General features: G+C 51.5%; 8 protein-coding genes across 8 annotated transcripts; 5 read left to right on the forward strand and 3 right to left on the reverse strand.

Moving 5' to 3' along the window:
• Window positions 1–10: 10 nt before the first annotated feature.
• Window positions 11–3196, forward strand: ASPVEDRAFT_43247 (uncharacterized protein). The gene is made up of 8 exons (XM_040812776.1): window positions 11–197; window positions 250–616; window positions 661–1022; window positions 1078–1741; window positions 1788–1970; window positions 2018–2201; window positions 2248–2893; window positions 2952–3196. Exons 1-8 carry the CDS (start codon window positions 60–62, stop codon window positions 3087–3089), a joined length of 2682 nt encoding a protein of 893 aa, XP_040669508.1. The 5' UTR covers window positions 11–59; the 3' UTR covers window positions 3090–3196.
• Window positions 3197–3626: 430 nt separating this feature from the next.
• ASPVEDRAFT_73383 (Zn(II)2Cys6 transcription factor) lies at window positions 3627–6110 on the forward strand. Its single transcript, XM_040816208.1, has 6 exons — window positions 3627–3850; window positions 3905–3928; window positions 3976–4552; window positions 4603–5354; window positions 5408–5646; window positions 5700–6110. The coding sequence occupies exons 1-6, from the start codon at window positions 3833–3835 to the stop codon at window positions 5995–5997; spliced, it is 1908 nt and encodes a 635-aa protein (XP_040669509.1). The 5' UTR covers window positions 3627–3832; the 3' UTR covers window positions 5998–6110.
• A 257-nt stretch (window positions 6111–6367) lies between these two features.
• ASPVEDRAFT_152207 (uncharacterized protein) lies at window positions 6368–10681 on the forward strand. Its single transcript, XM_040808290.1, has 9 exons — window positions 6368–6735; window positions 6799–6936; window positions 6989–7099; window positions 7155–7600; window positions 7659–7791; window positions 7836–8333; window positions 8387–8560; window positions 8607–8921; window positions 8966–10681. The coding sequence occupies exons 1-9, from the start codon at window positions 6564–6566 to the stop codon at window positions 10528–10530; spliced, it is 3552 nt and encodes a 1183-aa protein (XP_040669510.1). The 5' UTR covers window positions 6368–6563; the 3' UTR covers window positions 10531–10681.
• A 6298-nt stretch (window positions 10682–16979) lies between these two features.
• Window positions 16980–17679, reverse strand: ASPVEDRAFT_752763 (uncharacterized protein). Its single transcript, XM_040816295.1, has 3 exons — window positions 17466–17679; window positions 17288–17370; window positions 16980–17181 (listed from the first exon to the last, which is right to left on the reverse strand). Exons 1-3 carry the CDS (start codon window positions 17493–17495, stop codon window positions 17022–17024), a joined length of 273 nt encoding a protein of 90 aa, XP_040669511.1. The 5' UTR covers window positions 17496–17679; the 3' UTR covers window positions 16980–17021.
• Window positions 17680–17689: 10 nt separating this feature from the next.
• Window positions 17690–18053, reverse strand: ASPVEDRAFT_30248 (uncharacterized protein; the record flags this gene model as incomplete). The annotated part of the gene is made up of 2 exons (XM_040810340.1): window positions 17690–17848; window positions 17895–18053. The coding sequence occupies 2 exons, from the start codon at window positions 18051–18053 to the stop codon at window positions 17690–17692; spliced, it is 318 nt and encodes a 105-aa protein (XP_040669512.1).
• A 693-nt stretch (window positions 18054–18746) lies between these two features.
• ASPVEDRAFT_134024 (guanine nucleotide exchange factor) lies at window positions 18747–22322 on the forward strand (the record flags this gene model as incomplete). The annotated part of the gene is made up of 2 exons (XM_040807086.1): window positions 18747–20282; window positions 20316–22322. 2 exons carry the CDS (start codon window positions 18747–18749, stop codon window positions 22320–22322), a joined length of 3543 nt encoding a protein of 1180 aa, XP_040669513.1.
• A 914-nt stretch (window positions 22323–23236) lies between these two features.
• ASPVEDRAFT_43252 (uncharacterized protein) lies at window positions 23237–25383 on the forward strand. The gene is made up of 2 exons (XM_040812777.1): window positions 23237–23734; window positions 23792–25383. Exons 1-2 carry the CDS (start codon window positions 23588–23590, stop codon window positions 25187–25189), a joined length of 1545 nt encoding a protein of 514 aa, XP_040669514.1. The 5' UTR covers window positions 23237–23587; the 3' UTR covers window positions 25190–25383.
• A 1776-nt stretch (window positions 25384–27159) lies between these two features.
• ASPVEDRAFT_754446 (uncharacterized protein) lies at window positions 27160–27635 on the reverse strand. Its single transcript, XM_040816299.1, has 2 exons — window positions 27590–27635; window positions 27160–27530 (listed from the first exon to the last, which is right to left on the reverse strand). Exon 2 carries the CDS (start codon window positions 27450–27452, stop codon window positions 27240–27242), a length of 213 nt encoding a protein of 70 aa, XP_040669515.1. The 5' UTR covers window positions 27453–27530; window positions 27590–27635; the 3' UTR covers window positions 27160–27239.
• Between the last annotated feature and the right edge of the window lie 253 nt (window positions 27636–27888).

Here is a 27888-nt window from a genome sequence, read left to right on the forward strand (position 1 = left end):
CCACCTCGTCACTTTTCGTCTCTCTCTCCTCTCACCACCACCCCCCCCCCTCCATCACCATGGATCGAGGCTCCGATGAATCCCATCCTCTGCGCTCCTACGAGCCTCTGGCCAACGAGGATGCCCGTTATGGCCACCCTCAGCAGTACTCTCCTCAGGAATACCCCCCGCAAGAATACGCCCACCCAGAAGACCCTGTGAGCTCCCCGCCCGTCTCGATTTCGTCCACCACAAACTGATATTTTTAAGTCCATGTTTCACAGCAGCAATGACCCTCCCTACCACCTCGCTCCATCGCCGTCGCAGTCTCCTTTTCCTGATCCCCTTCGCCCGCCCTCAACCGCCTCCTGGCAGTCCGGATTCAACGCTCAAAACCCCCAGGAAATGACCTACCTGCATCCCGCGCCCACACCCGGCTCCGAGAGGAGTAGCATTACTTCCTGGCAGCGTCGCCAGACAGGAGGTCTGCGCCGTTATCCAACCCGTAGAGTTAAACTGGTCAAGGGCACCGTCTTGAGTGTTGACCATCCCGTTCCCAGCGCCGTCCTCAACTCGGTTGAGCCGCAGTATCGAGAGACCGGGGCTTCAAGTCCGGAGGAATTCACCCACTTGCGATGTATGTAAAACAAAACAAAAACCAAAGCTCTTCTGACCGTTTAGATACCGCGGCAACTTGCGACCCCGACGACTTCACACTGCGGAATGGCTACAACCTCCGTGCCTCCATGTACAACCGGTACACCGAACTTCTCATCGCCATTACATACTACAACGAGGACCGGATCCTCACAGCCCGCACCCTCCACGGTGTCATGCAAAATGTCCGCGACATCGTCAACTTGAAAAGAACCCAGTTCTGGAACAAGGGAGGCCCCGCGTGGCAAAAGATCGTCGTGTGCCTGGTCTTTGACGGAATCAGCCCCTGCGACAAAGAGACCCTCGATTTGCTGGCAACTATAGGGATCTACCAGGACGGAATCATGAAGCATGACATCGACGGGAAAGACACGGAAGCGCATATTGTTCGTGACGTCGTCATTCCAACTACTTGAGAAGACTAACCTAACTCTGGCCTAGTTCGAATACACCACCCAATTGTCGATCACGCCCTCCTTGCAACTGGTGCGGCCACAAAGCGGCGATCCATCAAATCTTCCGCCGGTGCAGATGATCTTCTGCCTGAAGCAGAAAAACAGCAAGAAAATCAACTCCCATCGCTGGCTGTTCAACGCCTTTGGTCGGATCCTGAACCCAGAGGTATGTATTTTGATCGATGCGGGAACGAAACCGGGCCATAAATCGCTTCTTGCTCTCTGGGAGGCCTTCTATAACAACAAGAACCTTGGTGGAGCATGCGGTGAGATTCACGCCCTGCTCGGTCCGCGCTGGAACAAGCTCGCGAATCCGCTTGTCGCTGCGCAGAACTTTGAATATAAAATCTCGAATATCCTCGACAAACCGCTGGAGAGTTCGTTTGGCTATGTCAGTGTCTTGCCCGGTGCGTTTTCTGCTTACCGCTACCGGGCTATCATGGGCCGACCGTTGGAGCAGTACTTCCACGGTGACCACACGCTGTCGAAGCGACTGGGGAAGAAGGGTATTGAGGGAATGAATATCTTCAAGAAGAACATGTTCTTGGCCGAGGATCGTATTCTTTGCTTTGAGCTTGTCGCCAAGGCAGGCCAGAAATGGACCTTGACTTATGTCAAAGCCTCGAAGGGAGAGACTGACGTTCCAGAAGGTACGCTCCCACCTACTTTTGTTTACTTCTTATACTAATGAAACAGCACCCCCCGAGTTCCTTAGTCAAAGACGACGATGGCTCAATGGTTCGTTTGCTGCCAGTCTGTACGCGGTTATGCACTTTTCGCGCATCTACAGGAGTGGCCATAATTTGATCCGGTTGTTCTTTTTGCATGTGCAATTGACCTATAACATCTGCCAGCTCATCATGACGTGGTTTTCTTTGGGTATGTCTTCCGTCTTCGTTTGCTGATCGGTTGCTAATGGTTTGAAGCATCGTACTGGCTCACCACCTCGGTCATCTTGGATATTGTCGGGACACCGAGTCCAACGAACCACGAAAAAGGCTGGCCGTTCGGAAATGACGCGACGCCCATCGTCAACAACGTTGTTAAGATCTTGTACCTGGTGTTCCTCATGCACCAATTCTTCCTCGCCCTTGGAAACAGACCTAAGGGGTAAGACTTGTGGATATCATCTTCTGGATTAAGCTAACAACAACAGTGCGCAAGTGCCGTACATCCTCTCCTTTGGTTACTTCGCCGTGGTGCAGCTGTACATTCTCGTCGACTCATTCTACCTCGTCGCGCAGGCCTTTAGCGGCGGCAACATCGACCTCGACTTCGACAATGGTGCCGGCGGCTTCATCAAGTCGTTCTTCACCTCCACCACCGGCCTTGTCCTCCTCGCCCTCGCCTCCACCTACGGAACCTACTTTGTCGGTAGTTTCCTCTACCTCGACCCCTGGCACCTTGCCACCTCCTCGTGGGCCTACTTCCTCGGCATGCCGTCCACCATCAACGTCCTCAACGTCTACGCCTTTTGCAACTGGCACGACGTCTCGTGGGGAACAAAGGGTTCCGACAACGCCGCGTCCTCACTGCCCTCGGCCCAAACCAAGGCCACCGATGGCACAAAGGGCAACTTCGTCGAAGAACTCGACAAGCCGCAGGCCGATATCGACACCGAGTTCGAGCAGACCGTCCGCCGCGCGCTCTCGGAGTACAAGGAGCCACCGCCCGATAAGAACGTTTCTCTGGATGACTCGTACAAGACATTCCGTACGAACTTGATTCTTATCTGGACGCTGAGCAATTCGTTGCTTGTGCTGCTGGTTACGAACGCCGGTATCAAGACATTGTGTTTGACTGTAAGTTTTACCTAGCCCCTTTATTTAGCGCCTTTTATTTCACTGCTAACTGATTCAGTCTGAATCCACAAACCGCACGGCGTGGTACTTCAAGGTCCTGCTGTTGGCCACATCCGCACTGTCCATCTTCCGTTTCTTGGGTGCCTTGTGGTTCCTCGGGAAGACCGGGCTGTTGTGTTGTTTCCGCCGGCGCTGATTCGACCCGCGCCTCTTCCTGCGTACTGCATTGCGTCGGTTCCTACCTAGGGTTATGTATCGGTATTCTGATTTTATTGAATTTTTTTTTTTTTTTTTTTTTTTTTTGCTTTCTTTCCTGTTTTAATATCTAATCACTTGCTTGGATTGGATCGGATCGGATGGACATGGATGCATAATGCACATTGCACTTCCATAATGAAAATGGAATGGATTTCTTGCTTGTTTTATAGTTACTGAGCACTACGCTGGTAGAATGTACATTACTTGAACATAAGTCCATGGAAGTATCGGAACCCACGGAGCCCGAACAACTCAAAATATTCCACGTTAAATCTGAAACAGGGTTTCTAAAAATGGATCCTCAGCTCCCGATCCAGCAGAGTCCACAACGTGATTGGCTAATGGGATCTCCAGAGTGATGGCGCAGTTTGCACCGGCGGACTTGGCAGGGCTGCGACTTTTTTTGGTCCTTTTTTTTCTTTTTCCATATATACTAGAGACCGTTGAATGGCACTGTAGGGAGTGGTGTGAGTTGAGCATTATTACCGGGTTCTGATTCCGCTTTTTCCCTTTTCTCTTTCTCTCTCTCTGGTGTTGGTTTTGGTTGTATGGTGTGCGGATTGTTCTTAGCCCCCGCTGCTCCAGTTACTCCATACTATTTAAAATTACCCGGAGATAGCCGAGGGTGGTTTATTCCCTCGTGCTGACTACCGAACAGCGGCAGGATCTGTAGAGTAAACTATGTCAGTACGGCGCGTGGTATGCATTCCTTCTATAAGATAATATTGTCTAATATCAGCTAACAATGAACAGTGCGACGCATGCCATTCACGCAAGGTACGATATACCATCTGATTTACTTACTTTTTAGCTAATTGAGACAGGTACGGTGCGACAGAAACGACCCGTGCGGGAACTGTCTCGACCAGAGCTCCGTCTGCACGAGGAGCAGGGGGATGAGGAGGCTTCCGAAGAGAGATCTCCAGAGCCAAAGACAGAGACAGAGGCAGAGGCAGGGGTATGGCAATGCCCTTGCTCTCGCTCCAAGGAGTTCATCTACCCCGACTATCGAGCCGAGTCTGCAACTGCAGCCTGGGTCTGAATTCGATATTGGGCTCGAGCAGCCAGAAGTTGAAGAGGGCCGGTTTCTGCTGGATATGTTTGATGAACAGCAGCTTATGCTCTTGAATCAGTTTGACTTGGATGTTAATATGAATATGAGCACGGGATATAGCTGGATGGAGATTGTCCCGCTGACGGAGGACCAGATGATTCGGCGGCGGGTCAATACAGCGCAGGATATGACCTGGAGCATTGAGAGACGACAGGCTTTAGAGTCTGCATTGTCCGTTGCTGGGAGAGTTCTGGGGAGTATGGAGCAGAGCCAGGGGGCAGAGATGGAGAGGGGGGTTGAGGAGCGCCATATCCCCTCGTTCGAGCTTTTGTACTGGATGTTGAATGGTGAATATCTCTCTGCCTGCTTATGAAAAATAGGCGATGCTAATTTACAGACATCGGGAGTCCTAAATTCGGCTCCTTCATCTCCGACTACTTCAGACATGTCGGCAAGGACTCGCTCAAGCACATGGGTCTAGCCCTGATATCAAATACCGCGACACCCCCAGACTCGACACTCTACACCGTCTGCGTCAACTCGCTCGCTTTCAAATTCCTAAACGCTACACTTGGGACTGTCCAAGACAACGAAGACGAACTAACCCAGAACCTCCGCCACAACGCCCTCCTCTACCGCGAGACCGCAAAGGCCGCATTGAAGGAGATACCGCTCATTACCAAGCCCTCTCTCTCCTTGCTGCAGGCCCTGCTTTGTGGGATATTCCTCCACCAGGGTTCCGGCGACACGAATACCTGCCGCGAGCTAACAAAGACTGCATGCCGCGTATGCATGGATATCGGACTCTACCCCGGTGCCACTGACCTTCAATCCGTCACCGAGGCAGAGTACTACTGCTTCATGTGGTGCTACAAGCTTGACCGCAACTACGCGTGGAAATTTGGGAGCGCGAGGATTCTCACTCTAGATACGGACCCTGAGATTGTTCTCAGTCCCTCGACAGCGCTGAATGTCTCCGCCTCGGAAATGGTCCTTATCAACCTGGACCTAGCGAAAGTCCAAGACGCGATGATACCGTTCTTGAACGATCCAGCTAGAGCGGCAAGGGAGGATATATTCAACCTGGAATACGGCATCGGGACAGGCCTTTTGAGGAGGATGGAAGGGATTCGTCGGGATATTGACCAGGTATGCCGCAGCCAAATATATCTCTATCTCACGCTGACACTTATACTATCTAGATAAGAGAGCCGTCGCCGAAGTGGACAGGCCTCGATTCAGCTAGCGAAATCGCCACCCTCGACTTTGCCTACCACTGCATCCTCACCAACCTGCTGCACCTGCGTCAGCTTGCTCTCAGCAATACCGCCCACTTGACGCCGGTAGAGACGTATCTTGATTCCGCGCGCCGAGGACTCCATGCCCTGATTTCCCTCTGCGCTTCTGATGACCGACGGCAGACGGTTGCTTATTTGCACTGGTAGCCCTCCCTTTCTCCCACTTATTTAACTCGAGAATCGCTAATAAGAGTAGGACGTTGCTATACTACCCCATAACAGCATACATCGCGCTCTTCTACAACGCCGTCGCAACCTCACACAGCGGCGACTTTGCCATATTGACGACCGTCGCGAGATGCCTGGCGAAGACGGGGTCTCTGAGCCCGCGTGTTGCGGCCATGCAGGGCCTTTTCCAGGAGTTTGTCGTGATTTGTCGGGGGGTGTTTTTTGATGGTGGGGATGTTGGTTTGGATTTGGGGGGTGATATGGGGCTGGTTTCGGTGCCGTTTGAGGGGGGAAGAGGGGTTAATGATTGGGGTGTTTTGACATAATAGATCTCTAACTGTAAGATATTGTGCTATAGAACTTGCTGGTCAAGATGCATGAAGTGGGCGCTAGGTTTCTTCAGCTTTAATCTATCGTTTAGCCCTAATCCCATACCCCTGTCCGTACTATCTACCGCCAATACCAGCCAATATAATAACCGTATTACTCTTGAGAAAGACTATCCCTAAATAGCAATCCATTCATCACACTAGTAAATCTTCACATGCAAGTCAGCCCCGAGTAAACCCTAACTACCACCCAATCCCGCACAGACCCAGCACAGCCAACACGCCAACAACCAGGTGCATTAGCGTCTTTGCAAGCATCACCGCTAAACAAAAACCTGTGCTTTAAATGGCCGCTGGATCCTGCACTGGCCAAGTCGCCCGTACGCGAAAGGCTGGCTTGGTGACTGCCAAAGACGCTGTAGACAGGCAAGTAGGCCCGGAGTATTTGAAATGCTGATCCATTGCATTCACGGCAAATATAAGTAGTGTGTCGTTTCCTGTTTTGCGTTTGTTCTGCTGACTGCTGTAATCTTATCTTTTACTACTGATGGTTTATTTCTACAATGGAGTCTCGACCAGATAACTACCCCCGCCTGGCTCTTCCCATCTCAGAGCTAAAACCCGCCTACGATGTCGTCGTTATAGGGTCCGGCTATGGCGCTGGTGTTGCCGCGAGCCGTATGGCTAGGGCTGGGAAGAGCGTTGCTGTTTTGGAGCTCGGGGCGGAATGGAGAGGTACTTACCCACCTATATACTCGATGCCCTAGTCGTTATCATAACAGGAGTCGTATGGTATAGCAGGTTCATTCCCCCGTACACTTCCCCAGTGTCTCCGCCAACTTGGTATTTCGGGTTCGAGACGGAGATGGATCGAGGATAAGACGAGGTTATTCCAGTTGAAACTCGGAGAGGGGCAGCATGCTTTTTGTGCCCATGGTATTCCTACATCTACATCTTCAGGTTTTTTGGACGCTGATGGTCAATGCAGGACTCGGCGGCGGCTCTCTCATCAACGCCGGTGTCTTCCTAAAAGCAACGCCAGAGGTAATAGGGATGAGCGCGTGGCCGGAGGAAATCAGAGAAGATCCTCTGGATGAATGTATCTATACCTAACCCTTCTTAGATGTGAACGGACTACATCTAACAGCAGGCAGACTACGCCCGCGCATCATCTATGCTCCAACCCTCAAAATACCCAGAAACACACTCGCTAAACAAAACGCGCCATCTGGAGGAATGCTCTCAGATTCTAGCCCGTGAATATAACAGCCGCAGCCACGGCAAAGTGAAGAGTAACTTCTCCCATACACCACTAACGACTACCTTCCAAGCCAGCCGGAACAGCACAGGAGTCATGATGCAAGCAAATCAAGGATCCGGACACGAGTCCACGGGGCTGAATGACGGGTCGAAGAACTCGGTTCCTGTGACTTATCTAGCTGATGCGTGGAACTGGGGCGCGGAGATTTTCTGTGGGTGTGAGGTGCGGTATGTTGAGAAAAATGTCAAGCAAGGGTATACCGTCTATTTCTCGTGGAAGGGGAAGGGGAGAGATTGTTTTAGAGAAGATACAGAGGCGCATTTGGTTTGGGTGACGGCGGTATGTTTTCTCATTTCTTAGGAATATGAGTGGCATGTATGGTGTTGATAACCTCTAGAAAGAGTTCTGCTTCCTTGGAGCTGGTGCGCTGGGGACAACGGAGATTCTGCTCCGTTCGAGGGATCATGGACTAGGGCTGTCTCCTATGTTAGGGAGGAATATGTCCGGAAATGGTGATTTGCTTGTTTTCGGTACGTTTCCTAAAGTTGTGCACCTTGATATACTAACAGGCTAGGATACAACGGCCGCAAAGACATCAACGGGATTGCAGGACCCTCAAGTAAGCCAGGACCAACGATTACCAGCATGATCGATAACCGCCAGGTGAAGCCCTCTGGATCTGAATCTGGACCTTTGGCAGGCTATATAATCGAAGACGGGTGCATCCCTGAGCCATTTGCACCGGTTATCCAGGCCCTTCTGATCGCGCAGACTCTACGACATGAACTATTCTCCGTCCTTTACAGTCCACGAACCCAATTCTGCAGAACAATATCGGCACTCAAATCTCTACTTCGAGGGCCGTACGTGTCCGGTGGAGCAATTCAGCGGACGTCGACATACCTGATCATGTCCCACGACAGCAACGAGATAACCCTAACGCTGAAAAACGACGGACCGTATCTCCAGGGAATCGGCGAGGGGAGATCCAAGAATATCCTGCGCATCAAAGATTCCTTGGAGAGGGTGATTAAACATGCTGGAGGCAGTATGGGGTTCTCGTATTTCTATGGTTAGTACCCCCTGACCAGCAGAAACATATCAGCACTGCTTACATAGACCCAGGTCTTAGTCAAGAAGAAGTCTCCGTCCACGTCCTCGGCGGCGCAAACATGAGCCGCGATGGAACCGGTCGTGAAGGGGCGACGAACCACCGGGGACAGGTTTATACAGGACAAGGCAGCGAAGTCTACCCCGGTTTAGTCTGCTGCGATGCGTCTGTGATTCCAACTTCTTTGGGTAAGTCTGCTTAGCATTTAAGAAAGCTTACATATTAACATGCTAGGCGTGAATCCACTTGCCACGATTACTGCGCTTGCGGAGCGCTCGGTGGCGCTTGTTGCGGAGGAGTCGGGGCTGGAGATTGACCTTGAGACGCCTAATGGGGTTCTGAATGTTGATAGTAGACCTCGCGTATCTCACTTTAAGGATAATTTAGACGATGAGCTTGTCTCGACGGGGTGGCAGTTTACAGAGGCTCTGGAGGGATATATCAGTGTGCCATCAGGGCCCAACTTTGAAGTGTCTGAAAGAGAAGGGAAAGGCTCTTCATCGGCTATACGCATGCTTCTTACAGTGGAAATACAGCGGAAGATGCAAGGTACGTAATTGATGCTTGATATGTGCAGCTGCTTATATTTACAGGCGGGTTGAGATACCACGGAGTCTGCACCGGGACTGTATCCTGTCGCGCTTTATCACGACGAGCAATGAGGGTCATGAGAGGAGAGGTGGACTTCTTTGTGCCGGGTGATGGTATTGATTCAACGGCCTTGAGATATAGACTACCACTCCAGACGGTAGAGGGCGAAGAGCTGATGCTGGTGGGAACCAAGACCATCGACCCATCCAGCGCATTTTCTGTATCTCGGCTGTGGAAAGCTACAACTGTGGTGAATGTTCATGTCTCTTCCAAGGGAGAGAGCGTAGGAGCTGGTGTCCTGCGCATTCCATTGTCGTCATTCCAGCGGCAGATACGCTCATTCCGATCAACAGGCTCAACCGCTGCTGCGTTGCCAGCACTGTTGATGTTTCTTCTATACTTCATCTTCCAGATCAGTCTGTTCTTCTTCCACCCTCTTATACCGCGCTGGTTTACCCCTGCCAAAAGCCACAGTCGAGTTTTCGAAGCTAAGCAACCTCTATCAACTCGTGAGATCTCAGCTTCAGACGGAGTCACAGTCAAACTCGAGCTATACAGCCAAAAGCCGGACGAGAACAAACCACCTATCTTATTCCTCCCGGGAGTCACAGGCTTAAACCCACAGCACTCCATCTACACCCTCCCCTTCCAACGCACCAACATGGTCGAGTACTTTACCTCCCACGGCTACAGCTGCTACGTCCTCACCCCCCGCTGGAGCATCAACGAGAACACTGCAAAAGATTGCACCGTCTTCGACAGCCGTCTCGACATAGCCGCCGCCCTGCAGCACATCAGCCAGAAACCGTATATAATCGCACACTGCCAGGGCTCCGTTGCGCTCGCAATGGGCCTCCTAGACGGATCAATCAAGTCTTCCCAGATCCTGGGAATAACCGCAAACTCCGTCTTCATAACGCAGATATTCCCGTTCTGGAATGCCGTCAAGGCATCTAGCACGCTTCTCATCCGCCTTTACGAGTTTCTGGACGGGCCGTATTTCCCTGTTAGTTTTCTCCCAGCATCAAAAGACAGGAATGGAAAGAAGAAGCAGAAGAAGAAAGATATACTCCAGCACGCACTCGATATTATTCTATCATTCTACCCAGTCCCCCACGCCAGAGAATTCTGCACCTCGTCAACCTGCCACCGCACCTCCTTCGCCTTCGGTCTCCTCTGGAACCACCGGAATCTCTCCCCAGAGCTGCACAATAACATCGGCCGCTTCTTCACGGGGACGTATACCAAGCTCCTCTCGCACGTCGTCCGCACGGGCTCACGCGGCGGCTGTTTAGAGTATAAACAAGCCCTCCCAGGGACAAAACTAGATCTTGAGCATCTCCGCGGTGTGCCGATCTTGTTCATGTCTGGCTCCGAGAATCAGGTGTTTAGCCCTGAGTCTACGCTGCGGGATTATGAGATGTTGCGAAGGGAGTTTGGGGAGGGAATGTATCGCCGGTTTTTGGTGGAGGGGTATGGACATCTGGATACGATTGTTGGAGATAGGGCTGGGGAGGATGTCTTTTGGAGGGTGAGGGGACATTTGGAGGGTTTAATATCTAAATAGATCTAGATACTTGATAGTTGATACCTGGAATAGTCTATTCCACGACTCAGAGGGCAACCCTTGCAATGCTCAAGTGCTCATGCCAAATGCATACTTGTATATATCTATATATGAAAAGCAGTTAGGAGAGTCCGAGGCGAGCCGGACGGAGGAACAATGTATATCTTCTATTCTCCTATTATGCTCTGTGAGGAGTAATGTCTATTAGAACATTGATATAATTTCCTCATGCCTATTTATGTTGCGGTTCGTTGAGTTTGATGTGATGTGGTGGGTGGTTGGAAATATATCGTTGTAAGCCGCCGATGTTGCACCAGATTAACTTTACTACGATCATGCTGGTTAATAAGCTGATTCGAATGTATATTTATTAGAAAGTTGATTCTTACTTAGGCCTCTATACTACGATTCACTCACCAGACAAAGCGAAGATTTCGGGTACACCTCTTGACTGGATGGCATTCCTATCTCAAAGCGGACAGTGGCTACGAACCAATTACGCGACTCTACATAGATACTGAGCATACTGTGACGTGAGAAGAGGATGATGCGAGGACTTGTTCTTCGAGGCCCTGGTTGAGCGCCTTGCCTGACGAGTGGCTGGCAGCTGCCAGACTTTCAGCTGTGCGCGAGGTTGCCGCCAACCCGAACCCCGCAATAGCAAACAATATAATCCTTGTCGCTGCGCGATGACGATGCATGCTGACGATGTGTGAAGAATGCAATTGATCTCGTCGCACGGTCACAAGACCAACCGTCGGTGATTACTCTGTTAAACTGCCCATTGAGCGAGGACCATCCATCAACGTCAACAAGACAATATCGCTGACTGTGAACAATGTCGGGGAATATGCCTCGCGGGGATGTGATTGCGGCCGCTGCAGGTCCAATCACATGGCACGTGCGTCCAATCGCTGGACTGGCTGTCAGTGTCAACAAGAACGTGCAGCTTGCATTTGTGATTGGCTGCGGAGGAGGAAACGCGGTGAAGTTCGACATCGAGTCCACGAGTCATAAACGGGAGTCTGCAGCGGAAGCGCAGAAAAATAAGAGGAACTTTGCAAAAAGCAAACCTGGCACAATTCTGCAAGATTGGGTTCGGATTTTCGCTCGCTGCACATGCCACCCTTGGCAGCAGACAGGGGACCTTTCCTCTGCAAGAAAAACCTGCAGGTCCTGTACGAACTGGGATACTGGCCAATGGTGTGTATCTCGAGCTGACTGTCTCGCCGACTTGCAGAAAAGGAATCATCACACACACACATCTCCGACTTCGGATGCTTACGCTTTCTTTTGTCGCATTGTGGGCTGGGTTCGCCTTGACGGGTTATCGGGGAAGTCTTGCTAGTTGAGTCGCCGTAGTCGGCGAACCTTCAGGTTGCTTCGAGCTCACGGAGTGCGGAGGACTTTCTTGAAGTGCAGGTGCCAAACGCGTGTCTCTGCATCTGCACACGCTATGCAGCATGCTACATCACACAAGTCAATTGTTTGCGAAATTTGAATTAGGCAGGAACGCAGCATTGCTTCAAGGCGTTGATGCCTGGTACCAGGCAGAGATCGCACTGGCATATTTCATTCCCTTACTGATATGTGCAGTGGAATGAACCCCCTGCCTGTCACATCAATAACCATCTGCTGTAGCGAGAATAATGCACACTAGATACAGAAACAGCTGGGGGGACGTGGCAAGGCGCTTAAGTTTAACAACGCCTAGAACTCTTTCTGTACCTCTCCCGTCCTCGTGCGAGGGAGGGGCTGCAAATTCAACTATTGGCCGAGAGTATTTGATATGACAGTTTTGGTTGACGGTTGCTGTTCAATCATGGTCGCATGTTGGCCAAAGCACCATGGTTCGGGAGAGGAACTCATATTTCTGACTGGTCTCATAACGGAACCCGCCTGGACTTTGCACAAGGTCTTCGGAACAAGCAACGCATAACAATTGGTCGCGATGCGTTCTCAAATCGCCAACGACTCGATCGGCGATACGTATAAGTAGCCAGGAACATGAGCCTACCGACTATATTTCTGGCTCGTAATGTCGGACCCAGAACCCTTTCAGCATGCAGTAGAACATAGTCAGCCAGACGGGCCTGGATTTTCGTAGCCGGAGTACTTTCGCGTTGGATTGGTTGGTGGGCGCCGTTCTTTCATTGGAGAATATACAACCAATAGGAAGAAAGCCGCCGGATGCTTGTTGGTGATGCCTCTGGTAATCACAGCTTTTCGCCACGCTTGGCTGCCTGAGTGGTGATTCTTGACTTCCTGAGCCTGACAATCTCAAGCGGAGATGCATCCAAGGCACAGCTCGACGCTCAGCAACTCTCTGGTTCCGTGGTTCCTGAGCACTGATCCGCGTAACTCCCGCGCGATGGATAACATTTGAGCATCACGGGTGCGCTCCTGGCTCGTGCCTAGGGAGCTGCAGAAGGTCCACAGGAATCCACACCTTGTCAAACAGCAATGAAGAGTCGACAGGTCAACTCGACGAAAACATACCATACCAAGAACCTGCATGCTTGCTAGACTCGGCAGATATGTGCATGGACTGATGCGTGCATGTTTGCTGGTAAGGGGTCAGGTGCGGATAGTGCTCTGCCCATGCTCTGAAAGGGCATCGTACTGGTGTTATGGGCCTGGGGTTTCAGATAGATGCGCAGGCCCGCTGGGCGGAGAGGCGAGTTGGTGAGGCATTGCCACGGCGGAGGAAGAGGCATTCGCCCCCGAAGGCTCGACGATCAAGGGTTTCTCGATCGCCGATTCAGATTCACATGGGCACATCGAGAAAAACACCGAAGGAAATTGACGAATCGGATGCCTGAAATCCACACTTCATCCAATTGAGGGATATCTGATAAGAAAGCCATCCAAAGGCTGGATCCCGGGCCAATAATCCTCACGCGATGCCCCCTTTTTCTTTTGTGGACCTTGTGGAGGGAGAATGAAACACACCGTCAGTGGACTTGGATCTCATCCACCAGGTTGGAAATGGATGATCACGATGAGCGTGGGTATTCGACTATCAGTCGTCTGATCGAGTCTGGACTCTGGAGGTCGCTGGACCCGGGTTGCACTTGTGATGGCGCTTGACGGAGTCATGGAGGAGACGGGGATGAAGTTCAGGCTGCTGAAGAAAGCAACCTTCCCAATCGGGCAGCCACAACACGTGTGGTCACGCGTGGCTCACGCCTGGGTGCCTGGGTGCCTGGCTGCCCCTGACAAGCTCAACCGTTGGAAGTTTGGAACTCGGACCGCCAACTGCCAGCCTGGATGCACGCACGGTTTGTCAGACTTATGTCACTGAATTAATCAATTTAGATTATTCCAACGCGTCCGTGGAGCAAACACGGCACAGCTGCCACAGCACACCCGGCCTCTCCATCACAGCACGCTGCGCCGCAGACGCCGTAGACGTTGAGCAATTCGCCCCGTCCCGTTCTCCCCCCAGTTCTCCCGTCCCGTGTCGAGGACCTCCTAGGAGGCCTGGTCGCGCCGCCAGTGCTGTGATTTGTCCAAGCCGTGTGATATGATATCTCCTCATCTCGGCCCATCGTCCCTTGTCGAGGGGCCACGAACTTTGGTACCGATAGTATAAGAGTGGCCGGTGGGGGTGGATTTCGGGCTTTCACGGTGATGGCCACTGGCAGTGGGTCGACCTGGATCCACCATCGTGTCCGTCGTGTTCGTCACGCACTTGCGATGATGCCAGTGAGATGATCTCTATGCCCTAATCCTTTTAGGGAAAAATATGTCCTTCCCTAAACTCGCCTTGGATCCCGTGTTAGGATCCAGGCCTCGACATCACAACCTGTCTCAGCAGCGCCATGGAACTAGACATATTATTGTGAATTGCGAACAGAGTGTCTGTGAAGACTGAAGACAGAAGTTGGATGTCGAAAGTACCCCACGAAATGTCAGCCGTCAGCTGTCTGTCAGCCAACACTGGCCATCGCTTGGCCCTGGCCCGTCTCTCCGTCGGCAAGCACTATTTCTGCAGCCTGTCAGACAAAGCTGTTCCCTGCCGTCAGCCCGCATACAACCCCAGGCACGTGCTTTTGCCTGTCATGACGGGCCAGGGTCACTGGCCAGAGACCTGTTCTCTTGGGAAAACCAATCGATCCATCGATTTGGACGTCATTGGTTTCTTTGTTCTGGCATCCCCGGCACTCAGTTACTTTCCCGAGTACGGCTTACGGAGAACGAAGCCGTCGTAACTTACGATGGCTTATTATTATTCTTTTGCCGACAAGGTTAACTGATTGTCGCGTTCTACGCGTCTCCCGGAACCTTCTCAACGACAGAGTTTCTCCCTCGCTGCATCCGCGACAAAGACAGTGAGAGCACTATTGGTCGGGATATTCTTCTCCAAACATATGCTTCAATAGATTCGTGAGTGCGGCAGAGATTCGACGATCAGTCATATCTCATTCTTTGTCGAGGCTTGACAGCTCTCGGCCCAAGCATCTTGACTGGCTGTGAGCCGTTGGCGTTCCGCCTTTGACGCCACATAGCAAGCCGTAGCGCGAGCGCGATTCGACGCCTTTTGGGGGGCGGTAATAAACTAATAATGCTGGAAAGAAACTTTGAAAAGACACTCGACATTCGACAAGCAATCCATCGCCAGTCAGGGATCCTGAGTCAATATGGTCGAGACTTGAGGGTCGAGTCGACTTCTTTGTTCTCGCCGGTCGCATCTTGTTCCAACGCGATTTGGAAGGTCAGTGGGGATGAATTTGGGGCTTCCACTCTGGACCTTCCTTGGAAAAGAAATGGGTTGACCTATATTGTGGAGCCTAAACCCAATCCTTTGGCCTTCACGGCCCCATCCACCTGCTCAAAGTGGCATTACGCACAACACTCAAACTGAAGAACAATCAACGGCGCTGGGCCACATCTCCCCTTTTCGTCTCTTTGAATGTGCCTTTGTGCACTTTGGAGAGTGGTACGAGTCGACTACATGCCCATCAAATTCAATCCGCGCCAATTCCCACCATTTGCCACCAAGGTGAGCTGTGAATGCAAGGGCGATCCGATCTAAGAACCAAAGGACTGGAACTCGATCTGACCGCTCCTGCGTTGACGCCATTACGCCGTCAGTCAACGAATCTTCATGACAGTTTGTCAGAGATGGGAAAATTATTGATGCGGGGATGACAGCTGGTCAACGAAACGCACTCTGGGGTGATTTCATTGTCCCCGACGGTTTGCGTGCTCTGGATGGCGGGATTTTCAGCACACCATTGATCTCGACACATTCGAGCCTAACGATTTACTATTGAAGGCGGACGAGCGACGGGGCTTCCGGGCATTGGAGGCCGATGATGGAGCGCCAAAGACTCAAAGAGACCGCTTGCTCGGGTGCTCCCTCGGCCCCTTACTGTTTAGAAGTTCAGAGTTCTACTCCTGAACTTCAATGCTCCACTGGATAGATGTATTCGTTGAGAAATCGTTGCTCCAAATGCGTATGAAGATACGGCGGTGACTTGTGATGTCGGCTGGGCCAAGCGGCAAGTCCCAGTGAGCTGGATAACGACCCGACGGGGGCCAGTCTCCACCGAACGGCTCCATCGAGTCCATCGCCATTAGCCAGACGAAATGATCAGGAGGCAGAAATGGGGCAATGGATGAGCTTCAACAATCAACAGCGATGAAGTAACTGGGACGTGCTTCAACTGCGTGCATTGGCCGACCCATTCCTTGCGTCGTGGATTGTGATCTTCCAGATTATGAACTATGGAACCAAGCCGATATAGTAAAGTCATTCTGGGTCCAGCTTGTGAGATGGAAGCATCTGAGAACAGATGCTGCCAGCCTGGCAAGTGCTAAATCTCACAGTCTAACTGTGGCAATGCGTATAATAATAATAGCAACCGGCCCGGAGATGAACGCAATCTCGAGATCTAAGTATAGCCAGGATGAGCTCTGTAGTCGCAGCTAAATTCCAATACGTCGTAGCATGCTGGGGCGAAAACACCAGGATGCTTCCGTATCTTTCGTATATTCCGAATATCCGACATGTATCGACTGCTTCCCGCTCACGTTCTCCCCGGACGGCAGGAGCAAGGAGCATCCAGCGTCCAGTCCAGTCTCCAGCGGACCAGACTTTGGAGGACAGATGGCCGAGGCCGACACCGAGAGCGACTCGACCTCAAATTTGGGCTCCATCTCCAGCTTCCCAGTTACCAGAGAGACGGACTTTTGGATCCTGGGGACGGCCTCCGACTGGCCTGACAGCTCATTCGTGGAGCACTAGGACCCAACAGGCAACTGATGGTGCAGCTCCTGAAGGAATTACGACAAAAAGGCAGACCGGAGGGCGTCACCAAGGTTCAGGCGTCTGTCAACCGTGGATGCGACGTCGATCGCCCATATTTTGGAGCGCGTACCATGCTACCATCATGTTGTGATCTCAAGGCACCGGAGGATTTACCTGAGTCGAATCGCTGAGTAGAAGACTAGAAGCCGACTTCAGTTTCCCCTATTTGGTGTTTTTATTTCAAGCAACAGGGGGGACAAGGCTGCAGCGAGGGGTGCAAGGGTATGATTGCCACCAGCGGCGATAGTGTCTTAAAAAAAAAAAAAAAAGAAAAAAAAAGAAAAACAATTAAATAAATTAATCTCGAGAAGCGTTGGAGCGACGGCAGTGTGGCACTAATCAGACTAATCAGCGGATGGATTCCCCGTCTCCGTCGCGCTAAACGCACTACGAATTTAGCACACAAGAATGGAGCCCGCTCCGATGCGCTTCTAGACTAACAAGTAACAACTCGAACCCCTGTTGCCGACAGTTGATTCACCCCGTCTGGATGCTGTTTGTCTGCGATTGCTGGTTCGACGAGTCTGGAACCGCAGGAGTAAATAAAACAACCAGTCAGAAATCCATAAATAAACAATAAAAATAAATAAATAGAAAAACTCCGGACAGGCCGACCAACAGGGAAATGATGGATGTGATGGCAGATCATCGACGGTTCGGGGCCGCGCTAAGGACGAGCAGCCTGCCTGCTTTTTCGAAAAAGCTCGTCAGGATAGCTGAGTGAGAGCAAAAGAAAGAAGATCGCAGTGCCGACCCAAGTGGGTCCGCCGGTTCTTTACTTTGATCGTTCGGTCCCTGCTCCCCTCCTCCATATTATCGCCCGCTCCCCGTCCTCGACGAACCTCACTCCTTCTCTCCTCCTCCGACCCTTCCCTCGTCCTTCGCTTCTCCAGCAGTCACTCTGGTGTCGGCACTCGAGCTGTTCCTTCTTTGCTGCTGCTGCTGGCTGTTGTTGTTGAACTGTTTGGTGCCTTGGCCCGTCCGTGGCCCTTGCTTTCTCTTCTGCGACATCCATACATTAGCGTTTACTCCTCGATCGAGAACACACCCTTTGCTCCCTATCTGCGCCTTGGTCGATCGGGTTCGGAAAAAGGGCAGGAGAGCTGCTTTGCTGCGAATTGCGATCACTGCTATATCCAGGCTTCGAACCGGGTCTAGCTTTGATCCTTGCGTTACAACCCGGCATCTCTCGAGCAGGCGGAGCCATTGTACTGCGTCATTGGGAACTATTCGCCATCTGACGCTGAGCTGGGATCCTTGTTTGGTTCCCTTTTCTCCTCCCGTCGTCAATTCCCCGTTTCCTCGTGCCCGTCGACGACTTGACTGCCTCGTTCGACCCCCGGCTTCTAGGAACGAACGTGCTTATTCTTACTTCGAGTACTTCGCGTACAGCACGGCACAACTGTAGTTTATAATCTATTTCAACTGTGCAACTGGTTTATTTTGGTTTTGCTCACTAGGTACGTCCGCAGCTTAGCAACCGGTTGCCAGACGCCTGCATTCCTCCCATTCCTCACTCCCTAGAATCCATCCCAGCATTCTTGAACCCCCCAGTGATCCGCGCCACAGCCAGACCAAAACATTGTCATCCCCTCCAAGCACCTTCCCCAGCCGCTCGAAAGAAGGAACGGACTCCAGTTACTGACGAAATGTGCTTCAGTGTCGGACGGTAATTGCTCTGCAACTATCTCCAACCACTCGTTTTCCACAACATTACCATACCTCTATCATTTCTCGGCTCTTTTTGCTTTTTCGCCACAACAATCACGCTCTCGACGCGGGTTATTCGAATGTGTGAGGATGCTCATTGATTTTACCGTCTGTTGAATACCGGTCGTTGGTGGCCTCGACCTATCTCGAACTATTCTATTTCTGTTATATGCTGGAACATACGAAAGCAATGGAACAAACGAAGCCTCACATCGCGCCATTGAAGATCGATAAAGGAAACTCGAACTTTCGGCCAGCGGGAAACCGCTTCTATTCACACGACCGCCAGATTACTCCTCCAACAACCCCTCATACGACCACCCAGGACAGCGCCATGGATCGCTCAGAACCGTCCCGGGCGGTCTTTCACAACTACCTTCGCGCATTCTACCCATTTCATCCTGCTGGGGATGTCTCTCCAGCAACAGTTACTCTACCTCTGGATCAAGGTGATATTATTCTAGTACACTCTGTGCACACTAATGGCTGGGCCGACGGCACGCTTTTGGATACAGGCGCTCGGGGCTGGCTACCCACAAACTACTGCGAGGCATACGACTATGTTCCGATGCGACCACTCCTCAAGGCCTTGACGGACTTCTGGGACATCATTCGAGGAGGCTGCGGATCGCCTTTGGTCGACTTTGGCAACCAGGACCTCGTCCGAGGCCTGATTGCCGGTGTCCGCTTTTTACTTGAGAAGTCTGAATGTCTTACTCGCGACTCATCATTGGTGAGGGCCCAGGATGGCCTCCGAAAGAACCGCAAGGCGCTACTGGCAGACCTGTCATCACTGGTGCGAACGACGAAAAAGTTCCAGCAAATCTCCGGCGGCCAGCCAATGGAAGACGAGGTCGAGTACATGGTTGACGAGATGCTCCTGAAAGCTTTCCGGATTGTGACTCGTGGTGTTCGATTCGTCGACGTGTGGAACGAGGAAGTTGGCCTCGGCAGGGCAATTGCAGAGCTGGAACAACAGCAGCTATCAGCCTATGATGTTCCTCCAACGCCGACGTCTGAGACCTTTTCGCCAACGGAGAGTACCCCGTCCGAGGTCGACACCGAGCGAAACGAATCCAGACTATTGAACCACAGCCGACTGGAGAGCCGACTGGAGAGCCGAATGGAGAGCCGGATGGAAAGCAGAATGGAAAGCAGACTCGAAAGTCGATTGGATATGAGTCGGGCTTCAACTCGGATGGATGCGTTTGACTCGCAACCACCCCGCCCGATGTCCGTCACTACCAAACGCATTTCTGTCTCACACCGAGTGTCTTACAACGGCCCAGCTGCTGCCACTGCCCGAAACCCAAACCTTGCTTCCGAGCGACTCACAGCCACCTACGATGCCTTCCTCGGTGTCTTGGGCTCTTTTATTGGCCTGCATTTGCAGTCTCGCTCGTCAACCGAGCTGGTCATCACCACTGAACAGGCCGTCCGCTCGTGCCGTGAACTGCTAACGGTTATCGAGGCCGTTTGCGAGCATGACGCTCAGGGTAGCACTCCCCTCGAACAGGCTAGAGATAGCATGTATGAGCGCTTGTCGGAATTAGTGTTCGCAGCCCGCGATGCCTTCCGACCCGCGCAGTGCCCTGACGATGACCTCGTATTCATGCCAGACGAAGGAAAGCGCCTTGTTGATGCGGCAACCGAATGCGTGCGAGCTGCAGGCAACTGCATGGCCAAAGCTCGTCTGGTGCTGGAGCAGGGTGGTGACTTTGAGCTAGTCGCCGACGCCGCCAGCCAAGACGGCGAGAAGGAAGTAATTATCCCTCGCGCGGTACCCGAAGAGAGCTCAAACTCGACGCCACAGCCTCCGCGCACGGTCGGTGTTGCCGTCCCCGAGGAACGTTCTCAGGAGATGGCACGACTTCCCCCGCCTCCCTTGCAGATCCCCCAATCTCACCATGCTGCTTCTCCGTCCACTCCTGGTCTCACGGACGACGCAACGCCTTGCTCCTTCCAGTCACGTGCAGGCCCTATAACACCGGCCACAACCGAACCATCATCCTCCTTCCAATCCTCTGTCCTCTCTCCTAGCCTTGACAAGCTTTCCTTTTCCTCCTCTCCCAAAGATCCTACTTCTGCAGACTCTTTCCGCCGTGACAGTCATGCAAAGTCTGAGATCAGCGACTCGTACAGCCGTGGCGTGACTAGCAATGCTAGCAGCTTCACCTATAGCAACCTTCGTGATTCGGAGATGAGTGGGGTGTCTCAGACATCGACCCGGGCGACCTCGCCTGACATTGGCATGGTCCCGTCGCTCAAGGGCAGTGTCAGCTACTCGACTCTTGCCGAAGAGAACGAGGAGGCTGAGGCGAATGTCTTGGAAAAGACCTACGCCCATGAATTGATCTTCAAGGACGGGCATGTGATGGGTGGCAGCCTCCGTGCTTTGGTTGAGAAATTGACTGCCCACCAATCTACACCTGATGCGATGTTCGTGTCAACATTCTACCTTACCTTCCGCCTTTTCGCCTCGCCAATGGAGTTTGCCGAGACCCTTGTGGACCGGTTCAACTACATCGGGGACACCCCGCATGCCGCTTCCCCTGTTCGCCTGCGCGTTTACAACGTGTTCAAAGGCTGGCTGGAGTCGCACTGGCGCCATGACTGTGACAATGTCGCCTTGGAATACATTACGGAATTCTCGAGCGGCCTTCTGATGCAAACCTTACCGAGTGCCGCCAGGCGCATGTTGGAATTGACTGACAAGGTTTCCCAACTCCAAGGGCCAGTGGTTCCTCGCCTTGTCTCTTCGATGGGCAAGACCAACACTGCTACCGCGCAGTACATCCACCCGGATACTCCTGTTCCTTCACCATTAATTGGAAAGAAGGAGCATGGCCTGCTCACACGGTGGAAGAATGGCGAGGGTCAGATCACGATCCTCGACTTTGACCCACTGGAGTTGGCGCGCCAATTCACCATCAAGGAGTCGCGCATCTTCTGCGCGATCCTCCCGGAGGAATTGCTCGCGACTGAGTGGATGAAGAAGACGGGATCGCTTGCGGTCAACGTCCGCGCGATGTCTACCCTCTCGACGGATCTTGCGCACCTTGTTGCGGATTCCATTCTGCAGCTCGAGGAGCCGAAGAAGCGTGCTGCGATCATCAAGCACTGGGTCAAGATCGCCAACAAGTGCTTAGAGTTGAACAACTACGACTCGCTCATGGCGATCATTTGCTCGCTCAACTCGTCTATGATCTCGCGGCTGCGACGTACCTGGGAGATTGTCTCCCAGAAGACGAAGACCACCTTGGAGTACCTCCGTGGCATCGTCGATGTATCGCGCAACTACGCTGTTCTCCGCCAGCGCCTCCAGAACCACGTGCCCCCTTGCCTGCCGTTCGTCGGAACCTACTTGACGGATCTCACCTTTGTGGACCACGGTAACCAGGCACTGCGCAACCTCCCAACCGATGAAGGCGAGATGGCCGTAATCAACTTTGACAAGCACGTCAAGACGGCTCGCATTATCAGCGAGCTCCAGCGCTTCCAGATCCCTTACCGGCTGTCTGAGGTACCGGAGCTGCAGGCCTGGATGCAGAACGAGCTTGTGCGTGTCCGATCCAACGGCGAGAAGAGCCTGCAGACCTTCTACCGACGGTCTCTTGTCCTGGAGCCGCGCGAGACGCAGCAAGTCCGCAACGCGATGCAATCGGAGTCGAGCTCCTCGTCGCTCTTGGAGAACGCCAAAGACAAGTTTGATTTCTTGTCATGGACGAACAACTCCAAGGCGAAGTCGATTACCTCAAATGGTTGATCAACCACAACATTACCCACCCTCTAATGATTTACGACCTTGCCTTCTTCTCATGTGTTAACGGCGCTTTTTTTCTTGAATATTCTTACGTCAGTCATTGTGGATATTTCCTACCTACCTCTACCTCTAACTGAACTGGCTACCACCTGTCTTATTACTCTCACTGGAAGTGTCTCTTTTTGTTTTGATTCAACAGCGACGGCGGGGAAAAGGGTCTTGTTTAAAAGTACATACAGTACAGGTTTATACTAGAGCCTCGCGGCTCGCTTGGGCTTATAGAAGGCAAAGCAAACATTATGAGACGAAATGTTAGCCTGTCGATCACTGGTTGGATCCGCCTGCATGTATTGGATGCGTTCTTGATTTTGATTTATTTGATTTTTTTGCTTTGGATTTGCGGGTTTGGATTGGCATGGACTGGATACTGTTATTGGGATACCTTGGGAGGACCTTGGGGGGAGTTTGAATACTGATAGCTTATATTGTGTATATAGCAAATAACAATTAACAATAACCACCTGACTGTCAACCCATCAACTTGTCAACCTGTTAATACCGTAAGAGGCGTGAGATCGATAAGAGGTTAGCAGCCGGTATGGAACATTCTCTGCGGCATCCAAGCAATAAGCAATGGCGACTGGATTTGCAGCTGATTGGTTGGCTGTTTACAAACAATTTAACAATGTCGTGACGGCCAGATCGTGTTCAATTCGTGTTCAAAATCCATTTATTATATAAGGAAAGCTTGTTATTGATATTGTAAAAGATATAACTATGTTAATAAATTATACACTCTGCATATTAATTGTGCAACTCCACCGATTAGTAATTCTTCACAATAATTATGCAGTATGCTCGCATTATGCAGCACAATATCCGTATTCCAAGACTGAATTCCTCCGAATCTTTCCTCCGCCCAATCAAGAATAATGAACATAAGTGAACTAACTAAACGAGCTCAGGAAATCCAGCCAGACAGCAACCCACGTGACCGACCGCGCAAATCAGCAGCTGAAGGTTGGAAATCATCCCCGTCCGTCCATTCGGACCTCGGCGCGCCTCGTTTTTCTTTTCTCGCGTCCTGCTCTCTTCAAGGATTCTGCTTTCTCAGCTTCAACCGATAGACAAACACTCGTTTTGCTGGAATTGCAGACAGACACGAAACGAAACGAAGACTGGAGAATATCGACTCCAACTCAGCCACAGACCCTGAGTGGCAGTGGCAGTGGCAGTTCAGCCCTGCAGAGGAGAAAATGGGGCCAAAAATGCACAACATGGAATCCCTGTCTCCGCAGCGCAGAGAAACAGTCGCTGTGATCGGGTCTGGCATGGCGGGCCTTGTTACGGCGCATTTGCTTGTTTGTGATAAGGAGAAGGGGAGGGGGAGGTTTGAAGTTGAGGTTTTGGAGATGGTATGTGTTTTTATTTATTTTATTTTATTTTATGGTTGTAAATTCTAACTATCGCAGCAAGAGAAGCTCTCGCTCGACTCGGCGAGTTACACGCTTCCATCTTCATCTGCATCGGAGGCAAAAGACGAAAAGAGTGGCAGGGAAGGACAACGAGTCGACCTGCCCATGCGCGCATTCGCCGCGGGGTATTACGACAACCTCCGCAAGATGTACGAGTATCTGGGCGTGCGCTTTGCAGAGCCGAAGTTTGTTTATAGCTTGTCGACGCTGTCTGGCGATAGCAATGGCGACGACGATGGCGATAGTGATAGCGATAATATATCGACTTCGCTGTGCAAGAAACCGAACGACGGAATCTACTTCATCCACTCCTCAAACAACCACATCCTTCCCCCGATCCGACCCAGCGGGATCAGCGCCGCGAAGTGGGTGGTCGAGATTGCGTACCTCCTCTTTTGGTATATCTGGTTCACGGCCGCTTGCTTTCTAGTCGAGCCCAAGGCATCTAGATCAGGGTTGAAGAAGAGCGGCGAAACACTAGGCGCGTATCTGGCTCGCGTAAACATACCAACCTACTACACCTGGCGGTACCTCCTCCCTCTCATGTCCAGCATAACAACGTGCACGCACCACGAACTGTTGAACTTCCCCGCTAGTGATATCGTCGGCTACGCACGGCAGACGCACCGCAAGCCGCATTACACGGTCACAGGAGGCGTCCAGGCCGCAGAGGCGAAACTCTCCAGCGGTCTGAGCGTGAAGTTTAATACCAGAGTTACGAACGTGGAGAGCATTGACGGTGCAAAGGTGCGTGTTTCGTGGATTACGCAGGGGGAGGCAGCTTCGAAGATCTACGACCGCGCAATCATCGCCGTGACGCCGGACGTCGTAGGGAAGATCTTCGCCCCGCTCAGGGACGCAATGAGCGCTATTCCCACGACGACGGTACAGACAGTTGTGCATCGCGATTTCGCGCGCGTGGAGAGATACAGTGCGTATCTGCGTGATGACCCGCGACTCCAGAAACGGGAGTTTAAATCGGTTCTTGATTCGTCGTCGGTGGATTTGGCTAGGCCGCCTCTTACGGCGATGCATATGGTTACGGATCTTGACAGTTCCAGGACGGAGTCGATACATGAACACCCCGCGCGGGTCCTGGTGACGACGTATGCGCTGGAAGGCGGGATTGATGAGTCCAAGATCCTGCATCGGGTGGACTTTACGCGTGTGCTGCGGACGGCGCGGAGCCAGGCTGTTGTGAATTCGATATTCAGCACTGAACCTGCCGATCATTCACCAGTGGACGAGAAGAAGAAAGCGTGGAAGAGCGGCGACGGGAATGTATTTATCGTTGGAGGCTGGTGCTGGGATGGAATGGTGCTGTTGGAAGGGTGTATTGTCTCGGCGATGCGGGTTGCGGATGCCCTGGGAGTTGATGTTCCGTGGGATAGATAGATTTGAGAGTCTGTTTGGGTTGGACGATGCATTATGACTATATGACTGGCATGTTAGCGATAGATCTGAATATCTTGGTTCATGACAACTAATTCTGTTTATATTGTTGGCTAGCAAGCCCTATTGAGTTATATTTGTATACCCAGGGATAAACTAATAATTCACTGCTCGTATATGACCATCCGGAGATTTTCCATCGTGTAATTGTCAACTCAAAAGTCTTCATAAGCAGGCAATGTTTTGATTCCCTGCGTCGGTCACCAGTATTGGATGTGCATAGACTAAACGAGGGTCAATGAGCCCTCCGCGGGTTATTGAACGTGGGCTCCTTGTTATCAGCAACACTTGTGAGATCGATTTACGTATGCGGACTCTCATCAAATTGAGCCTGTTGGTGGTCGTGCTCTCTATCTGCAGTAAGTCGACGGTCTGACGAACAACTCGTTCTCATCGAGCTCGCTCCCTCCCAGGGCGTGCTTCTTCTGGTGTAATTCGCAACTGAGCAGGATGGCAGGATGGCATCTATTAGAATGCGAACAGTCTCTTTTAATTTTCAACAAAAGCAATAAAAACACCATAAAGATGAAGTATTGCCGTATTGATCAATGTTAAAAGATTCTCATTCTTCGATTTGACGAGTCGGAGGGATTGGAAAATCCACTTCAGCTCGAGCGGCCAGGATCGTTGCCATTGCCCCGTTGAGACGCCTATTGTGACCTCGCAGGAAATTATTCTCGGCTCGAAGTTGATCTCTTTCGTTTCGAAGATCCGTATTAGCCGCATACAACTCATTGGTAATTCTTTGGTCCTCTTCAGAAATGGTACGTGCTGGAGGCGCAAGCTCAGCTGGTTTTCGTGATCTTGCATGGTCTGCCCAGTATTGCGTCCGCGATATGCTTGAGAAACATGGAAATAGGCCATATTCTTAATAACCATTCTATTAAGAACCCTATTTCCCTGGCCCATTTGCATTTCGGCCAGACTACCTAGAACGTCAACAGTCGGAAGTTCGATATGGGCTCTCTGACTTCCAATGGCATTTCTAGTGCTGATATTAAGAATGCTAAGCCTGACCGCGGGTTGAGCCCATAGTGGAACGACTCATGAGACGACGATAAACCACTGGGTTTGTGTTTGAAGATTCATGGGCCTTGGTCTCTCCCACGAGCGTCCACTCAACATCTGCATATGAGGGCATCATTTCTGCATCTTTTGGGTTTCCATACCATACGGTAGTGTATTTGTCCGTTAGGGCAATAAGGTGCACAGGAGCAGAATCTCGGTGCGGGTGCACTTGTAGCAATTTTGCCAGCCTCATCATCCCGGTTAGGGCAACTCTTCAAAGGCTGAGGACTCGAGCAGCTGCCGTGGGAATACGCAGACAAAGGATAACAACAGACCATGGACTCCTTACGGAGTATTGCAGGTGGAGCATGGCCTGTAAAGCTGTCAAGCAAGCTCCAACTTGGGACTTCAAAACGTGGGAAAATCATGTTGATTATTTGACCAAGGTAGTCAGGATATAGCCATAACTAGCGAAGCTGTATGATGACAAGAGAGATCCAAGCAAAAACGTTGAGCCAGACAGCAGAAGTTGAGTACTCTCTGCTGTACGCCATCAGGAGCGGAGCTCCAATACGGCTAAGAACAGTGGCCAATTCTCTGGTATCAGAGGACACAAGCAGGTAGCTTACCCTGCTTCGTCGTGATTGGCGTGCTATATGTATATAGCCCAGTAGCAGCCCCTTTCTCAAGCTGGACAACATTGGAGCTGGTCAAGATTTCACGAATATTGTGTTCAAAGGTAGTCAACGAGGTTAAACCAATTGGGTGGCCGAGGCGCGGAGGGTCTTCGTCAAGGAGGTGGAAGCGCACCGCAGCAAGAAACATAGACTCGGGAGTGCTACCTGAAATAAGCAAAGACCTAGGAGAGTCTGGGAAACCCACCGGGCAGACATGGTGGCGGCCTGGTAAAAGCTGAAGTACTCAAGTTATCAAGGGAAGATAATGAATCAGTCAGATGGAGCTGATGTTCCGTCTGGTTAAGGATTTAAAAGTTTTGAGAGCCTGTTTTAAGCCCACAAGCTGCCAGTAGATGCTTGCGTAGTGGTGGAAAGGATAATATGAGCCACTTCAACAGACTGGCCTTCCCACCGAGTATTGCTGCCAAGCAGAACAAGACGGTGGCTGGAAAGTAGCTGAAGCGAGGGGATACCTTGCAGATAGATATCTTAATGCTCCCAGACCGCTTCTCCAAGAACATAACAGAATTCTGCGGATAGAACGATGTCCATCTGGACTGCGATATTGACTGGTATAAATAAAAACCCGATTACAGCCTCTAAACCTATAATATAATGTTAGCGAGTCCTGGTTATAGATATAATTTAGGGGACTTACAAGCAGTGATGGCGGGTAAACCCCTGGGGGTTATTTTTGCCCTTGGACATTGCGGATTTATATAGGTAGGTGAGGATTTCGTAGGTCAAGTGGATGGCTGCCGGGCATATTGATAGCTAGGCAGTGGCCATACTGGATAACAATTCAGTGTCTGTATGAAATGCTGAGAGAATGCCCGAGACAGCGTCTCTGCTCTATTGCGAGCGAAGCCGTATAATGGTAAGCCTGAAACCCCTGAACTATGCTGCAAATTAGGAGATACGCAGAATACTGTGCTAGAGACGATGACCTACAATGCC

This window comes from Aspergillus versicolor (assembly GCF_001890125.1).
Source record: "Aspergillus versicolor CBS 583.65 unplaced genomic scaffold ASPVEscaffold_6, whole genome shotgun sequence".
NCBI lineage: Eukaryota > Fungi > Ascomycota > Eurotiomycetes > Eurotiales > Aspergillaceae > Aspergillus > Aspergillus versicolor.

What these genes read in the sequence shown, in the direction of transcription:
- ASPVEDRAFT_43252 (XM_040812777.1), top strand. Translation starts at nt 23,588, where the DNA reads ATGCACAACATGGAATCCCTGTCTCCGCAGCGCAGAGAAACAGTCGCT. An exon ending in AAGTTGAGGTTTTGGAGATG is followed by an intron (nt 23,735 to 23,791) that starts GTATGTGTTTTT and finishes TAACTATCGCAG; the next exon opens with CAAGAGAAGCTCTCGCTCGA.
- ASPVEDRAFT_152207 (XM_040808290.1), top strand. Translation starts at nt 6,564, where the DNA reads ATGGAGTCTCGACCAGATAACTACCCCCGCCTGGCTCTTCCCATCTCA. An exon ending in GCTCGGGGCGGAATGGAGAG is followed by an intron (nt 6,736 to 6,798) that starts GTACTTACCCAC and finishes CGTATGGTATAG; the next exon opens with CAGGTTCATTCCCCCGTACA. An exon ending in TGTGATTCCAACTTCTTTGG is followed by an intron (nt 8,561 to 8,606) that starts GTAAGTCTGCTT and finishes TTAACATGCTAG; the next exon opens with GCGTGAATCCACTTGCCACG.
- ASPVEDRAFT_43247 (XM_040812776.1), top strand. Translation starts at nt 60, where the DNA reads ATGGATCGAGGCTCCGATGAATCCCATCCTCTGCGCTCCTACGAGCCT. An exon ending in ACGCCCACCCAGAAGACCCT is followed by an intron (nt 198 to 249) that starts GTGAGCTCCCCG and finishes GATATTTTTAAG; the next exon opens with TCCATGTTTCACAGCAGCAA. An exon ending in TCAAGACATTGTGTTTGACT is followed by an intron (nt 2,894 to 2,951) that starts GTAAGTTTTACC and finishes TAACTGATTCAG; the next exon opens with TCTGAATCCACAAACCGCAC.
- ASPVEDRAFT_752763 (XM_040816295.1), bottom strand. Translation starts at nt 17,495, where the DNA reads ATGATCTGCCATCACATCCATCATTTCCCT. An exon ending in ATCACATCCATCATTTCCCT is followed by an intron (nt 17,371 to 17,465) that starts GTTGGTCGGCCT and finishes CTGCGGTTCCAG; the next exon opens with ACTCGTCGAACCAGCAATCG. An exon ending in AGGGGTTCGAGTTGTTACTT is followed by an intron (nt 17,182 to 17,287) that starts GTTAGTCTAGAA and finishes TAGTCTGATTAG; the next exon opens with TGCCACACTGCCGTCGCTCC.
- ASPVEDRAFT_754446 (XM_040816299.1), bottom strand. Translation starts at nt 27,452, where the DNA reads ATGTTCTTGGAGAAGCGGTCTGGGAGCATTAAGATATCTATCTGCAAG.
- ASPVEDRAFT_73383 (XM_040816208.1), top strand. An exon ending in TTTGTACTGGATGTTGAATG is followed by an intron (nt 4,553 to 4,602) that starts GTGAATATCTCT and finishes GCTAATTTACAG; the next exon opens with ACATCGGGAGTCCTAAATTC. An exon ending in TTCGTCGGGATATTGACCAG is followed by an intron (nt 5,355 to 5,407) that starts GTATGCCGCAGC and finishes TATACTATCTAG; the next exon opens with ATAAGAGAGCCGTCGCCGAA.